This window comes from Puma concolor, chromosome D2, assembly GCF_028749965.1.
Source record: "Puma concolor isolate L17-30 chromosome D2, mPumCon1.1.hap2, whole genome shotgun sequence".
NCBI lineage: Eukaryota > Metazoa > Chordata > Mammalia > Carnivora > Felidae > Puma > Puma concolor.
The window spans coordinates 12085278-12103194 of NC_141677.1; the positions used below are offsets into that span (position 1 = coordinate 12085278).

The 17917-nt window shown below is 42.8% G+C and overlaps 1 protein-coding gene across 3 annotated transcripts in view; it reads right to left on the minus strand.

Moving 5' to 3' along the window:
• ACTN2 (actinin alpha 2) overlaps positions 1–17917 on the minus strand; it is a 72844-nt gene that overhangs the window by 41838 nt on the left and 13089 nt on the right. For all 3 annotated transcript variants that reach the window (XM_025915083.2, XM_025915084.2, XM_086679592.1), the window contains exons 2-3: positions 1771–1885; positions 726–845 (exon numbers count right to left, since the gene is read on the minus strand). In XM_025915083.2, the coding sequence (XP_025770868.1) occupies positions 726–845; positions 1771–1885 (235 nt within the window). The remainder of the gene's footprint in view (positions 1–725; positions 846–1770; positions 1886–17917) is intronic.

Here is a 17917-nt window from a genome sequence, read left to right on the forward strand (position 1 = left end):
ACTTGTACGTTTCCCCTAAGCTTTGACTTCTGAGCTATCGGAAACTACATCCATACGCAGAAAGACCAGTGGATGTTTTTGTAAGTGTGGCAGCGTGTCTAGTTATAAATACAGTATTCATAACCAAATGTCTCTAGATTAAATGAATTCTGAGTTAATCATAAGCACAAATCTTGCGAATGCATAATCACCAAAAACAACCCAAGAGTTTCCAAAGTGTAAAGACTAGATGGGCTAGGGTTCTAAGTCGACAGATACACAGAACACAGGCTGTTCTTTAGACCCCGATCCTTCCAGTGGTCCCCAGGTGGCAGGTTCACAGGATTCAGTTGTGTAAACTAAGAAGCAGGGGAGTCTCAGCTCCTACCAAACTCTCCAGGGTTCCCAATGTCCCAGAGAATGAAGAGGTCACTTTCCTCCTATTAATTAGTTCTTTTTAAGAGTGACTGGGAAGGTTAAGGTCTTTCTCATGCCAATAATCGGTTTGAAGAAGACAGCATTATATTTGACTCTCGTCTTTACGGATAATCTCGGAGCCTGTTGTCCCATTCATGCTACCTTTTATTCTCATCTCTAGACACCAGAGCCTACCAGAGAGCCTGACGTGAAGCAGACACAAGCAACAGAAGGGAGGGAGGGAAGAATTCATCCGGCAGCAGGCACACCTGCCCCCCACTGTGAGATCAGTGTGGCAGCCAAGGTTATTCTTCTCACACCTCATTTACCTTCAGCCCCGATGGACACCAGTTTCACGCCTTTGCTGGCTATGTAATCCAAGGCTTTGTTGACATTAGCAATTTTGTGGAATCGCATTTTTCCTCGGTCAGGTTTCGGCAGCCTTTCCCCTGTCACATGAAAAAAGAAGAGCGTAGGCACAGAGAAACTAATTCCTTGACGTGGAACCAAGATGCCAACATTCAGAGTCGGTGCTTCCTTAAATGGAAAGCACGGTATCTGACTATTTCTGATGGGTCTCTGGCTTCTGTAAATCACAGTGTAGAGGAACACGGACCAAAAAAACTTTCAAGACCAATGGACTGATGTGGAGCCATATGCTTTTCAGATCTGCCGGGAGACTCCAGTTTGGTCCACATACGAGCCAACTTACAAAGGAGAACGGAGAAAAGCTGGTTGGTATCCTGGGAGCGTCTGGAGCCGCCGACTAGCTATTAGAGGAAGTCAGGAGCGCCTAGTCCAAATCACCGCGGTGGCTGCCAGGGCTGAGACACCTGATTATGAAGATATATGGATCGGGGCAGACTTGCCATCGCCCTCCCAGCCACACTTCTTCAAGGGTGATTCCTCCTCTCATCCAAACTCTAATCCAGCCAACTGAAATTCAGGGCAAAACACAACCCCTCTGGGATTTGAGCTCATGTTTTCCGAGTTACGCCAACACATACACCGGCTGGCTGCATGAACGACAACATTTGGGAGATGCGCTAGCTGGGCTAAGAGTAGAGAGGGCAGCTTGGTGGGTAGTCACATAAACGTCACTTTTTTTCTTTTATTTTGTTTCGAGGTGGGTGGTACAAACATGATTTTAATTAGTCAGTTTTAAGCAGAATTTACTCCTTATTCAGGGCAGAAAAAGAAGTCCAGGCAGACTGCTCTTTGGAAAGGTTTTCTTTGCTAATAATACCATGTTCTTGCCCAGCCAGGTTCAAAGGGAATTTCTGATACAGTCATCTCTAACTAGACGCATATCTAGTGCTCACATGCGGATGCACGGGATTCGGGTAGGACGGCTATGCAATATCCAGGACCAACCTGAGATGACTTCCAAAAGCAGCATGAGTTTAAGGCCATTCCTGAAGTCCTCCTCGATGTTCTCAATCTGGGTGCCAGCTTTCCTTAGGTGGGAATTACACCAGGCCGTGAAGGTCTGCAACGAGAACCAGACACTGCTGCTCACAGACCCATCAGCGGTCAGCCCCCCTCCATGCAGACAACACTTGACATCGTATGCACTCTGGGGAGTCTAAGAGGCTGGAACTCCTCTGGGGAGAATTTGGTGGAAAGAACGACTTGAAAGACTAAAGTAAGATTTTGTTAGTTTCCCCTTTAGGGACAAAAGAAAATCATTTATTTGATATGCCAGCCTGAGGAATTTGTGCCTTCTGTTTAAAACAGTACCACGTTCAGGGCCGCCAGGGTGGCTCAGCTGGTTAAGCATCCGACTTCAGCTCAGGTCATGATCTCACGGTTGGTCAGTTCAAGCCCTGTGTCGGTCTCTGTGCTGACAGCTCAGAGCCTGGAGCCTGCTTCAGATTCTGTGTCTCCCTCTCTCTCTCTCTCTCTCTCTCTCTCTGCCTTTTCCCTGCTCACTCTGTCTCTTTCTCAAAAATAAACATTAAAAAAAAACAAACAAACAGGTACCATGTTCAGGGGCATTGGGGTGGCTCAGGAGGATGTGCATCCGACTCTTAATCTCAGCTCAGATCATGATCTCACATGACCTGTGTCTGGCTCTACACTGACAGCATGGAACCTGCCTGGCATTTTCTCTCTCTCTCTCTCTGCCCCTCTCCCACTTGTGCTCTTTCTCTCAAAATAAATGGACTTAAAAAAAAGGTACCATGTTCACACCTATGCCTTCCGAAAACCTCTTACTTTGTAGGAAATACAGACTACATTAGAGTGTGCTTATTCCCTGCATACAACAAAAATAAGCTTGCTTGCAGAGCGGACGAATAAATAATGTTTCAGGAATGTTCATAATGTCTTGCTTTAGAGCAGAGGGTGGGCGGTATTGTGTCGCAGAAAGGAGAAGAGAGGAGGGGACCCATAACCACTAATTACCTACATCTAGCTTATCCTGAATGCACAACAATGTTAAGCCAGTAACTAAATTAATTAAACAGATTTGCAGTAGAGTCAGTCATTAAAAATAATGCTAACAGTAATAGTAACAATAACTTCCTACTACTGGCTGGCATATTTCAGGCCCTGAGCTAGACCCTGCATCTCAAAGACCATTAGATACAGCCTAGTCAGGTTAACCAATTACAAAGACAATCTTCAGTGGAAAGATGGACTATATATGAAGTGACATCCAAAGTCATTCTGTTTATTTTTCAAGCCGCATTTAACTTGGCTTCCACTTGTGCACGATTTCCTGCCAAAACCATTTTAGAAGTGCTTCTGGCAGCTGCTGGCTAAGAATGCAAACTGTCCCCTTGTCTCACAACAGCTGTGGGGATCGAGAACAAAATGCCCGGCACGTTACTCTGTGGGGAGACACGCAGATAGGGTCTGTGTTCTAGATGACAAAATGAATACCTAAAAAATAAACAGCTTTCGTGCAACGCCACAAAAAGACACAGTTTCCATAAAAATGATTTTCCTGAGTAATAAAGAAAATTTAAAAACCTGATTGTCACTTTTTTCAACAAATATGTGATGGCATTAAGTTCAAGGGCAAAAATGTAGGCGTCTTCTTGGACTTAGAAGAATTCATTTTACTCGGAGAGCCTACAGTAATAATTAGGTCTCCCAAAACACATCTAAACTTTAGTCAGCTTTAAACAGAAGAACAACTTGAAACCATATACTCTAGATCTATCCCCAGTCGATGGGGCAGCCACTAGCCATGTGTAGCTATTTAAGCGTAAATTAATAAAAATTAAAGGAAATTAAAATTTTAGTTCCTCAGTTGCACAAGCCACTTCTCTTTTCTTTATCTTTTAAAACAGAATTTATTGTCAAGTTAGCTAACATACAGCGTACACAGCGCGCTCTTGGTTACTAATCTTTGACAAAGCAGGAAAGAGTATCCAACAGAAACAAGACCACCTCTTTAGCAAACGGTGCTGGGAGAACTGGACACCAACAGGCAGAAGAATGAAACTAGACCGCTTTCTTACATCACAGACAAAAATAAACCCAAGATGGATGAAAGACCTAAATGTGAGACAGGAAGCCATCAAAACCCCAGAGGGGAAAACAGGCAATAATCTCTCTGACCTCAGCCACAGCAACTTCTTGCTGGGCACAGCCACTTTTCAAGTGCTCAAAAGCCACCTGTGGCTGGTGGCTACTGAGCTGGATGGTGCCCATACGGAACATTTCCAGCATCATGGAAAGCTCTATGGGACAGAGTTCCTCTAGATAACCCAACTTTGGTGTTTGAAACTAGGACTGTTACAAAGAGTCCATCATTTATTTATTTCAATATTAGTTTATCTATTTACCTTTTTTTTTTACACTTGATCTTAGCCAAAAGGCCGAGAAGCGATTTATTTTTTAGTTTAAGTTTATTTATTTTTGAGAGAGAGAGAGAGAGGGAGAGATACAGAGCATGAGTTGGGGGAGGGGCAGGGAGAGAGGGAGACAGAATCCGAAGCAGGCTCAGAGCCTGATGCAGGACGCAAACTCACAAACCATGAGATCATGACTTGAGCCCAAGTAGGACACTTAACCAACTGAGCCACCCTGGCACCCCTATTTACTTTTTGAATAGGTAATGAATTTCCTTGGTTCAAACTTCACGTAGGGGCACCTGGGTGGCTCAGTCGGTCAAGCATCCAACTTTGGCTCAGGTCATGATCTCACGGTTCATGGGTTCAAGCCCCGCATCGGGCTCTGTGCTGTCTGTGCAGAGCCTGCTTGGGATTTTCCCTCTCCCTCTCGTTCTCTGCCCCTCCCTCACTTGTGCGTGTGCACTCGCTCTCTCTCTTTCAAAATAAATTTAAAAAACTTAAAAAGAATTCAAGTGGTACAAAAGGGTATGAAGTGAAAAGCATCCCTTACTTCCTACTCCCAACCCAGCTTTCTTCTCCAGAGGGAACACACACATTCGTTTGTGTATCTCCTCAATGATCTTCGACAGATATAGAGACAGATACACACATCGTTTTTTGTCCTTTTAATACAAATCAGAGTATACGCATTGTTCTGTACCTGGATTTTTTTTTTACCCACTTAAAAAATATAACCTAGGGGTCATTCTGCATCAGTACAGATCATTCCTTTTCATGGCTGCATAGTATTTCCCTGTAGTGCATATACCATACTTTATGTAACTAGCTCCCTGTGGATGGACAGTTAAGCTGTTTCCAGACAGTTATCCTTCAGTAAAACACATCCCAGGCCCCATTTTCAGCAAGAAAAACTACTTTAAACATGGTTTCGTTTTTGTTTTTTTTTTTTTAACTCAAAATACTGAGATTAATCATATATCTAACCTGTTGGGACAGGTACAAGAAAACAGGCCATGATTTTTTTTAATATAATATTTTGTCAAATTGGCTAACATACAGTGTATAGAGTGTGCTCTTGGTTTTGGGGGTAGATTCCCGTGATTCATTGCTTAATACAGCACCTAGTGCTCCTCCCAGCAAGTGCCCTCCTCAATCCTCATCACCCATTTTCCCCTTTCCCCACACCCCCATCAACCCTCAGTCTGATCTCTGTATTTAAAAGTCTCTTATGGTTTGCCTCCCTCTCTGTTTGACACTATTCTTCCCCTTTCCTTCTCCTATGGTCTTCAGTTAAGTTTCTCAAATTCCACGTATGAGTGAAAACATATGACATCTGTCTTTCTCTGACTGACTTACTTCACTTAGCATAATACCCTCCAGTTCCGTATCTATGTTGTTGCAAATGGCAGGATTTCATTCTTTCTCATTGCCAAATAGTAGTCCATTGTACATATAAACCACATCTTCTTTATCCATTCATCCATCGATGGACATTTGGGCTCTTTCCATGATTTGGCTATTGTTGAAAGTGCTGCTATAAACAGTGGGGTACATGTGCCCCTATGCATCAGCACTCCTCTATCCTTTGGATAAATTCCTAGTAGTGCTATTGCTGGGTCATAGGGTAGATCTGTTCTTAATTTTTTGAGGAATCTCCACACTGTTTTCCACAGCGGCTGCACCAGTTTGCATTCCCACCAAGAGTACAAGAGGGTTCCCGTTTCTCCACATCCTTGCCAGCATCTACAGTCTCCTGATTTGTTCATTTTAGCCACTCTGACCAATGTGAGGTGGTATCTCAGTGTGGCTTTGATTTGTATTTTCCTGATGAGGAGTGACATTGAGCATCTTTTCATGTGTCTGTTGTAGGTCATGATTTTTAAAAATTGAATTGACAGGCAAAAAATATCATGACCTAAAATATTTATAGAGTTCTTTTTGTTCAGATTCAACTTAAAATGAGCAACTACTGCTGGTGAAAATTACCTTATCCTGTTACCACATGATTTAAGTCCTTTCATAATAAAAGTATCAGAAACACTCCCGGATAGAACCCCAAAGCTGCTCATGAAATCCGTGCAAGCTTCCTGATCCCGCTATGCAACACTGTGGAGGTCTGTTTGATCCTACCTTTTTTAGGTATACATAACAGGGAAGGTAATTTCCCAGAGGTAATTATTCCTTTGTGCAAATCCAGAGAATGAATCTAATCGAAAAGGTCAATTTATTTAGTTAAGTCTAATGAAGGGTCCCTATCTTTAATGAGCATTCCAAGGAGCCAATAAAGGTGGTAACTAACCAATTGGAATGTGAAGAAAGGACCCCAACAGCTCTGAGATAATAGCTTGCAAAGAGGCCAGTGCACTCTGAAAAGGAATTTTAAGCTTTGTTAGAACATTTAATTTTCACTCTATTTACAGTTTTAATTACCACGGTCTATAGAGACTGTTCTTAATGCATTTCCAATCGTCCTCGGTTTCTCGGAAAAGCCTGCTAATTATGGAGGAGACAGAGCAACAACAGCCAGAGCAAACCCCCATACATCTTACCCGAAGGCTTCTTTGTGGCTTGTCTTGCTGGCCGATAGCAACGCACATCTTTAAAGTCTGTGGGAACTAAATCTTGGAGGACTAGCGTGGAATGAGGGTAGGTCCACACGGTTTTTGAGGCAGGCTCCTTGGGTCAAACCAGACTACCAAGCCAGATGTCCTTTCGTACGAAAAACGATGCTCTGTGAACTAGACAGAGTCCAACAAGGAAACAGGCCACAGTCTCCACAGGTCACAGCTCAACCCAGAAACTGCTCAGTCACAGGTGAGGTTCTCCAACCTCCTCTCCTGCTTCCTCTACCTCCCTCCTGGAGAACAGCTCATTCCCCACGCCTCTACACCTAGCGATAAGTACCAATGCTTTCTGCAGCTCAAAGACAGGCATGTGAAAAAAAAACTTTCAGGGCCATCCAAAGATAACCAGACAGGAAACCACAGAACCATCTACAGATGTTCCTGACTTACGATGGTCCGACTTCTAATTTTTGACTTCCTATCGGCATAAAAGCCATTCGCATTCAGTAGAAACCATACTTGGAATTTTGGATCTGTAGCTTTTCCCAGGCTTGTGCTATGTGGTAGGGTCCTCTCTTGTGACGCTGGTCAGGGACAGCAGCTCCTTGCCAGTCACAGGACCACGAGGGTAAACAACTGATACACTTACCAACATTCTGCACCCATATACATGGCCCTTCTGTCTCTCACTTTTGGTACGGTATTCAACTACATGACAGTCAACACTCTGTTATAAAACAGGCATGGTGTTAGAAGCTCTTGCTCAACCGCAGGCTAACAGAAGTGTTCCGAGCACGCTGAAAGTCAGCTGGGCTGAGCTATGATGTTCAGGAAGTTAGCTGTAGAGAATGCATTTTTGACTTATGGTATTTTCAACTTACAACGGGTTTATCCAAATGTAACCCCATCAGAAGTCAAGGAAGATCCGTATCTCCAGAAAGGAAAGGCTGATAGTATTTGAAGTCCTTACTACCTTCCAAAGAAGCTCACATGAAAACAAAAGGAAAAGGCGGGAAGGCAGTGGAAAGCACTGTCTCGACATGTATATTCCTGAGACAACAGGAGCAAATATCAGCATCTCTTCCCAAAAGAGAAGGAATCACCACCTGTGAGGCACCGGCCAGGATGGGCAGTCCTAGGGGCACAGACTGATCTTCCTGAGTACAGACCTGCCCTGGACATGGCATAAAAACTCTTCAGAAACAGGGTGCAAAGGAGAAGGGCCCAGAGGTGAAGGCTGTGTTCCCATGGCTTGTAGGAGGAGGTCTTCACACAGAAAGCCTGAAGGATATTCAAACTATCAGCAGTCCCTCCTCTGTTATATTCTGAAACGTAATCGAGAGGCCCAGAAAATGTTCTTTAACCCCTGAAACATGGTGGCTGAGAATAATATCTGTTGAAGGAGTTTCCCAGGAGTAGCTGTTACCAAGAACTGTCGGTCCCATTCAGCAGTGGGCGAGGCCACTCCTTCTTCATGAAGAATGTACCGGCAAAGCCCCTAGTTTAAGTCCACAAGAACTATAAGACTGACCACTGTCTTTCTCAAAGATGAATTCTATGCCAATCAGCACATTGTGCTCAATGACAAAAAAAGTACTACATGAAATGCTGAGATAAGCCTGTGTTACTGAAGGCTATGCATTTGCATTTGGTTTCTTTTTCAATGAATTAAGCCTATAGACATAAACACCTATATTGTAGACTTTTCCACAGAGAAAAAGGGAAGGTCTTTTAATCAAGATGCGTAATAACTACAGTTATTGACATAACACAAGTTCATATCTCTACCTGGAAGAGATTATTACCCAGATAAGGACCAAAAAAAAAAAAAAAATCCACCTTGAGTCTGACACGGTTGTCTGCATAGCAGTCTATTTCATGCTATCAGTTAATGATTAATTCTTTCAGCAATTTGGTTCTAGGTGTGGCCTGCCTCCTGTAAGACTAACTGTTCAATTTACTAAACAAAAATATGGCAAGACAACACCTATACATTTCCTTCATTCTTGTTAAACTAGCTTTAACTGATGATAATGCCATAAAATACTCATTTCAGACCACATTTCCTGAAACGGGCACTCAGAAAAGCTTACGGGATTTTTCTGAATGAAACAGAACAGGGCCCGCTGAGGGCTGGGACATTTGGGCAGAGGCCCACTGCATGAGGCTCAGGGGGTAGAAAGGTCTTAGCTTTCAAGACCACCAATTATGAAACAGTACTGTTGTCAGATCCAAATCAGTTTGGGGCACTGTCAAAGCGCTCTGTGACTTTGAGATTGCCGATAGCTTGCTTTCCCCAGAGAGTGGAGACACCGGGAGGCTCGCCGTGTCCGTCCTGGCCCGCATCCTGTGGGGTGGGACGAATTGGCCCCAGGTAAGCGGGGACAGTGGGCCCCAGGAGAGGCGGAGGTCAAGCCCGGCCCAGCCTGCAGTCATGGCTCAGAACTCAGATTCTATTTCTGACTCTGACTCCATGTAACTGTTTGTCCTTCATGCCCTGACACTTTCCCAGCTACAAAAACACGGGATAATTGTCACGATCAACTCTATGAAATTGTTGAAAAAGTTATCAGGAGGAGAAGAACTGTGAAAGCCGGTCAGCCAGCGTTACCTACCACACTGGTTCTGAACACACTCTCATGTACACCTACCGGAAACCACTCTGTGGTTTAAGTTGATTTTTCTAAAAATGCTCCATTTATTTTTCTATTTACAATAATCACTTTAATGGTGTGTTCTTTTCCACTCCATAGACTCCCAATTTGCCAAGATTTCTTCTAATCACTTTCGTGTGTGTGTGTGTGTGTGTGTTTTAATATTTGAAAAGTAAGGGGTGGGGAGCATCTAGAAAGCTGCACAGATTTATAAAATCTCCGGTTAATGCAGGAGAGGAGGTCAGAGCTGTTCCTCTGGAGTAAACGTGATTTCAGCTTTAGTGTTTAAAAAGGAGACAGTACCCTCACAAAGAGCAGGGAGCCCACTGACAGAGAGGGCAGAAATTCCTGCCCCTTGTGGCTTGCAGAGGCAGAACGTTCTGGTTCACCACAAAGCTTCACCGTCCCCTCAGCCGAGAGAGAGATTCCAGTCCACACACCACGTGAGGACACGCGCTTGGCTATCCATACGATGGGCCACTCCAGAATCACATCAGAAATCAGCAACACAGCCTTACATTTAAATATTCAGACACATAACCATCTTGGAAAACGTTTAAGGAAGTGCTGTGGACCCAGAAGTCACTCACAATATTGACTTGTCAGCATAATCAACTGATCTTGAAAAAAATCCCAAACCTTCAAGGTTGCCACACGACATCATACTCACACAACATTACAAAAAAATGTAACCAGAGAAAGAAGTATGTAAGCATTAAAGGGTTACTTGTAAGGATTCTGCCTGTGCTACAACCAATTGCAAGACAGAGCCCTAATGTTAACCAGGGACTTAAGCACACAGTGGGCAGTCCTCGGCTTAGAGCTCCAAGATCCTGCTAGATAACACAGCGTGCAACAGCTCAGGTCAGCAGTCACTGAAGAACAGCAGCCCTAAAATCTGAAGCCTAGCTCTGTGACCGGCTCAGCATCTGGTGTGGGCAAGACGGCTCCTCTCTCCTGGGGCTTGTTTCTTCCCCTAAGGAATGCACCGTTGACCTAATTCAACGAGTTGACTGTGATGCGTGATGAATTAAAGAGAACGCAAAATATGTCACAAATGTAGAAACACAAAAGAACAGCACTCAGTGATGGCAATAATTCAGAGAGAGCTGAGGTGCTTTGGGGTTTAATTTAAAAGGGAATTAAACCATTGCATAGAAAAACAGACAGCCTACAGTCACGATCTCAGTCTACTTGAGCATAAGAGATATTCCACCTCCAATAACTAAGCATAAACAAGCTGTTGCTTAGCACAGTTCATAAACTGTTGCAGTAATACAGACGGAAAAGGGAGGCGAGAAGGTCTGGGATCCAAGAAGCCGGAAAAATGCCAGGTCTTCATCTTTTCCGGATTTTCCACAAGTACTCACACCACTGGTCAGAGAACAAAGAACATCGTTAGCATCTCTTCACTTCCTCAAGGCACAAGGTGTTCAGAACATTAATTCTGGCTGATAGCAGGAAAAAATATTATGCCTGGGTAATTTTTTTTTAATGTATTCCCAAGAGACAATTAATATAAAGGGCTACATTTGCATCAGGACTTGGTTCCAAATACACTAAGTATAAAGAGCCTTAAAATTTAAGTCTTGTAAGGGGCACCTGGGTGGCTCAGTCGGTGGAGCGTCCGACTTTGGCTCAGGTCACAATCTCACTGTTCACGAGTTCAAGCCCCACGTCGGGCTCTGTGCTGACAGCTCGGACCTGGAGGCTGTTTCGGATTCTGTGTCTCCCTCTCTCCCTGCCTCTGCCTGCTCCTCTCTCAAAAGTAAATAAACATTTAAAAAGTTTTAAAAAAATTAACTCTTATAAAAAGGCAAATCCTTGACATAAAGATGAGTCACTTTCCCTCTAAAAAAAAAAAAAAAAAGGCAAATCCCATTGCAAATGGCAGACACACACTGATTTCTCAGACTTTCATATGCCTGCAAGCCTACACCAAAACGACCACAGTAGTCCTGTCTTACTCACCTCTGTATCACCCACAGAACCCAACACCCAGCAGGCATACCTGGAGTCACACAGAGAGGACTAGCACTTATTTGAATTTTCAACACTTGAAATGGTGACAATTCCAGTCATAAATAAGCTGGAAGCTCAACAGTACCAAACGCTGCTTTTTTTTTTTTTTTTTTAATGTTTATTTATTTTGAGAGAGAGAAAGAGCAAGCAGGGGAGGGGCAGAGAGAGAAAGGGAGAGAGAATCCCAAGAAGGTTCTGTGCCTGACTCAGGGCTGGAACTCACCAACCATAAGATCATGACCTGAGCTGATATCAAGAGTCAGGCACTGGGGCGCCTGGGTGGTGCAGTCGGTTAAGCGCCCGACTTCAGCCAGGTCACGATCTCACGGTCCGTGAGTTCGAGCCCCGCGTCGGGCTCTGGGCTGATGGCTCGGAGCCTGGAGCCTGTTTCCGATTCTGTGTCTCCCTCTCTCTCTGCCCCTCCCCCATTCATGCTCTGTCTCTCTCTGTCCCAAAAATAAAATAAACGTTGAAAAAAAAAAATTAAAAAAAAAAAAAGAGTCAGGCGCTTAACCGACTGAGCCACCCAGGTGCCCCCAAAGTACTGTTTTTAACTTGAATCCCAGGGATACTCAGAAATACAAATTTAATTACTCAAAGACAAAGTAAGTGGGGAAAAAAGAAGAAGTCTTCTTCCACTGATGATTCACTGCCCACCACCCCCCCCCCCCAAGTTCTGTCAGCAAGCAGCGTTCAGGGGGTCTCTTCTACCCAAAGTTAGGATGTCTGGCAATCTCAAATTAGGGGGTAGGGTAGCCTACGAACAACTCAAGGGGGGCTGTCACTATCAGAGTCCTTTAAGGACCTGGTGGGAAAGCAGAAAAAATACTGTCAGAAATACCTGACGTGGGACACCACGTAAAAAAAATAGTTACAAACAGAGAGGGAGGGAGGCAAACCGTAAGAGACTCTTTAAATACAGAGATCAGACTGAGGGTTGATGGGGGGTTGGGGGAGAGGGGAAAATGGGGGATGGGCATTGAGGGGGGGCACTTGTTGGGAGGAGCACTGGGTGTCGTATGTAAGTGATGAATCAAGGGAATCTACCCCCAAAACCAAGGGCAACTGTATACACTGTATGTTAGCCAACTGGACAAATTATATTAAAAAAATTAAAATAAAATAAAATGCTGGTGTAAGTGATACACTTATAAGTGGGGGTCTTTGCTCTGTGCTCCTGACAGGTGGCTAGAACATACTAGCACTCAGTATTTGCTCAATAGGATCTCATTTGCCAGACTTTCTGGGACAGTTAGTAAAGACGAAAGCAGTCAGATTTTTTTTTTTTTTTTTTACTGAAAAAATAAAAAAGACTGAGGAGTTTAAAATCTGTTATCTGTTCAAGTTCCAGGTTTTTAAAAAATTATCGTGTCAAACTTCATTACGGAATCCTTAAATGTTAAAAGAGACTCTGTAACCTTGCCAAAAAAAGAAGGAAAAAAAAAAAAACGCTTGTAAAAAATAAAAGACAACCTCATGGCTGAGGGTATCCGAAAATAGAATCAGGCTAATGGATGATCCTTTAAGTGGGTAGGTTAAAGATGGCTCTCCCAGCACTTGGAAAGATAGTTCCACCCAGGTCTGGTTTTCATCAGAAATTCTGAACCGTGAATTTTGGGCTTCAGTCACCAGGCTCCTAAGACTGACTTCCATTTAGGTCCTGGGCTGTTCAGAATACAGAAAGAAAGGTTCTGTAAAGCCCTAAGGCTGCTAACAGGAAAAAAAAAAAAAAAAAAATGGTTTTTAGGTTTTTTCACAAAGCCAAATCTAGCCCAGACTGATTCCGGCTTGAGGAATGGCCTCTCCAGTATATGGACTCTCCTCCACAACTTCCAGAAAAGGACGGGACAGATTAAAGTTACGAATTTGGAAAGGGGTAAGGACAACTAATAAGGCTACTTTGTATCGGGAAAAGTCTAGGCTTCAATAGGAAACCCGTGCCTTGTCTACAGCACCCCTCCTATGCTATTGTCCAACTCCTAAATCATAGATAAAGGAGAGCAATCAAATCATTCTTGCCTATAGACAAGAAAGGCCTTCTGTTCTGTACAGGGACCATCCTCCTTCCCCCATTTAGAAAAACGTCTCCTGCCCTGTGGACGTTCATCTCGCTATTCCTAACCTATAAATGTGTCTCTTCTTTGGATTTTCTCTTGAACTGCTCGTTAACTCCTCTTCATTTTTCTTTAATGAGTTAAATAACATCTTTAACATGCATTCACTTCTATGTTTGTGTGAGAGTCACGCTTTTTACCTTTATTTAAGAATTGTCTTTTCACACTTCAGGCTTTAGGGTCCATTTTCTAAAGACAGGTCAACCCTCAAACACGCTAAAATATTCGTTATTCCGATCAAAATGTTATTGATTTCAGTGAAGACAAGAATGATCTGCGGAATCGAAGTCTATCATTTGCTGATCTTAAGTGACGGTATGCTTCCCTTGTCCTGTGAAAATGACAACTGTCCTAAGTCTCAGCTTACTGGATTCCTTTTCCATGTCAAAGCCTCCATTTAAAGTCTAATACGTGTCCCCATGTTCCCTCTCATACGAATCACCATAAATAATACTAAATTTGGGTTGAATTATTTAGCACGTTTCCCTGTTTCATAAAGATCTTACATTTATCTAGAAGCTAAAGTATTTCCATCTGTTAATTTCCTCCCTGCTCAAGAAAATTTCCCACAAACATTTTATCACCACTTACAGGAGTCTTTATTACTCATGCTCTTGATTTTCATTTCTCAGCTACAGTTACTCATCTCTACATTCCTATTATCGGCAAAGTACGTAAAGTAACAAGCAAGAACATCAGACACGCCTCTGCTCCGATTCTCCGTGTTTTGAAACAAAAAAAAAAATTGTTTTGAATTTTTTGGAAACAAAATTTTTATATAAAAATTTATAAAACTTATTTTTAAAACCTTTTATTTAAAAAAAGTCCTAGCTCTTCTAAAGGACCGTTAGTAAATGATCTTGGTGAAACTCCCCCGTTTTAACTGTTGAATGGAAAAAGGCAGAGGTTAGAAATACGCAGATTCTACCCAAACTATTATAGGGCCGGAAGCATGTGTTAAACTAATCAGATCAAGTATCTTCAATATCAGAGTCTCAGTCATTCTTGCTCTAAAAGGTTTTTTGTTTTTTGGTTTTTTTGTGTTTTTTTTGTTTTTTAAATAAAGGAGGTGGGGGTAAGCTCAAAGAACCACATGAAAGCTCTCAGGTGCCTGGTCAGCCAAGACAGAGCAATTCCCGGGCCAGGAGCCTGACTTAGCCACTGGCTGGGAGTTCTCTGGGGTCACACCTGCCTCCCCCAAGCTGGCATGAGCTATGTGGAGAATTCCTTTGAGGACTTTCTGGTAAGCAAGCATCTACAGCTCCCAACAAACAGCCTTACATATGATTGATCCTGAGCTATGCTTCCCAAAATAACTTGTTCCCTTGCAGCCTGGGTAATTATGTGCAAGATGTGGCTCAGTGACAGGGCAAACCCAACTGTTGCTTGGTTTTAGGCAACGGCAACATTTATTATACTTTTATTATTCTGTTCCTGAGGATGAATGCAAGGCTTTTCTTTAGAAAAGCAAACTGATGTTTCCCTCCTCAGCCCATCCGGGGAACTGAAGAAACAGTTCACCATAATGTTACTACTTTCAGGGACCCAAATAAATGGCTGCCTCATAAGGGATTAAAGTGCTCATTTAGAACGAGACAGCTCTCCGTAAGACACCACATGCTCTTCATTGGTGTTTTGGGCCAGAGCGCAGTCCTAAACCAGAAACAGTCCCCATCAGGTACGTCTACAGGATTCCTCTCCACACGGGGAAACCTCTGGTTAGCAGAAGGGGTAAAAACAGGGGAGCCGGCCATTTCCAAAGTTCCTGCTCACTCCGTCCTGAGGGAACCAGACTCCGATTTCCTCCTTCAAAAAGTTCTTGCCTAGGGCTCATGCTGAGTGGACAGCGTTCACAAAAATATACGATGAAGCCTCCATATCGTGAGCCATTTCAGACAATTACACGCTATGATACAAAATTCATAAACATACGCTTCCATACTATAGCATAAAGTGTTCTAGTAGACGATATGGCAAAATGTTAACACCAGTTTTCTCTAGACTGTGACTTTTAAAAATTTCTTATCCATATTTTCTGTAGGGAACGTGTATGACTTATGCAGAAATGTATCTTAAAAAAGGAACTCGGGGAAGTATATACAACGTGTTAGCCTAGATTCTTTGGTCTTCATCCTGGTTATCTGTAATTACGTTAAGCTAGCTTTACTTCATTAATCCTCCAGATTTCTCCCTGAAAAAGAAAAACTGCCTAAATTGCATATAATTAAGCAACCCCAGATTTCTGAAGTTAACCAATGGAGGGCTCCTCCAGGATTTTTTTTTTTTTAAGTTTCACATTAAAATCCCTATTTCGACATCACATTTCAAAACCCTAATGGAGAAGGTACGCGCTGTCCAAGTTCTAGGATCGCAGAACAGAAATCCTTTGGAGTCCATAATATCCAGTTACCCAGATGCCAGTCACAGCAATACAACCCACTGTCACACACCAGGTATTTCTGACAGGATTTTTCCGGCCTCCTTACCAAGTCCTTAAAGGACTCCACCAGCGACAGCCCCACCTGTGTCTGATTATAGAAACACGGGGAATTTTTACAGGAAGCATGATTTTATCACACAGTAAATGTACTTATTATCATTGCTGCACTCCCAGAGTTTACATATATATATATATATATATATATATATATATATATATATACACACACACACATATATATATATATGTTTTCAAATATAAACATAAATATATAAAACTTAAATTGTCTGAAGAACAAAGCTAGATAGAATTTGACTTTGGTGACCGCGCTACCTATTTAAATAACGTGTGACCCTTCGTTTTTCAGACTCACAAAATAAGCATTCTTAAAGCACAGCATATATTAATATCAAACTGTCTGAAGTGTGAATCTACACAGTATTGATGAAACCATAAAGATAACATATCAAATACCAAAAGCACACGGTGGCATGCATTTCAGAGGGGAGCCTGACCCACCGTGGGGGGTCGGTGGCCCCATGTCCCTCCACACACAGGGCTCCACCCCCATGGCTCTCTGCAAGGCTTGGCCTTCTAAAAGATACATGAATTAAAAGATTTGGAAATTACTAGACTCTGGTATTTAAATCTGTTCAAAACGTAAGAAATCTCACTTCGCCAATATCTGCATTTTTTAAAGTTCAGAAATAGGCCCGTATTTTGAGAAAAGGCATTGCTATCCTATATATACATTACTTGGGTCTCAACGTTATTTTAATGCTCTGAGGTTGCTACGTGTATGTCCTCGGAACACAGGGACCTCAGAGTTTGCGTCTAGCCTGGACCACTTCTGAGAGTCCGAGGAAACGTGGTTATTGCCACAGCCCCCAGTGGGACCCTTCTGGGCAGACGTGGATGTGGGCTTCCTACCTCTTACTCCACCTTTTCGTCAAATCCCTTCATGAAGAACAGAGGCCCTGAGAAATGAACACCACGTCATACACCTTAAATTTATACAATGTTGTTATGTTTAAATTGTAGTGTATTTATTTTAATTATATTTTTCATTTTTTTAAATTTACATCCAAATTAGTTAGCATACAGTGCAACAATTTCAGGAGTAGATTCCTTAGTGCCCCTTACCCATTTAGCCCATCCCCCTCCAGTAACCCTCAGTTTGTTCTCCATATTTATAGGAGTCTCTTCTGTTTTGTCCCCCTGTCTGTTTTTATATTATTTTTGCCTCCCTTCCCTTATGTTCATCTGTTTTCTCTTAAAGTCCTCATATGAGTGAAGTCATAGGATTTTTGTCTTTCTCTGACTAATTTCACTTAGCATAATACCCTCCAGTTCCATCCACGTAGTTGCAAATGGCAAGATTTCGTTCTTTTTGATTGCCGAGTAATACTCCATTGTATATATATACCACATCTTCTTTATCCATTCATCCATCGATGGACATTTGGGCTGTTTCCACACTTTGGCTATTGCTGATAGTGCTGCTATAAACATAGGGGTGCATGTGTGCCTTCGAAACAGCACACCTGTATCCCTTGGATAAATACTTAGTAGTGCGATTGTTGGGTCATAGGGTAGTTCTATTTTTAATTTTTTGAGGAACCTCCATACTGTTTTCCAGAGTGGCTGCACCAGCTTGCATTCCCATGTTATGTTAATTATATCTCAGTAAAGCTGGCGGGGGGGGGGGGATATAAAATAAATAAAAGTGAGTTTTTGCACAGAGTGAGGTAGCCTGGGACTTGGCATGCATGCGGCCACCCTCCCCCCCCCCCCCATCACTTCCAGGACTCCCCTAGATATGCACACATGTAAGCAGGCAAGGGCCTGATCTAGGTCTAAATAAAATCCCCGGAAGCAGTCTTGGCAAGACTGCCCCTAAAAATAACCTTTCCCCAAGAAC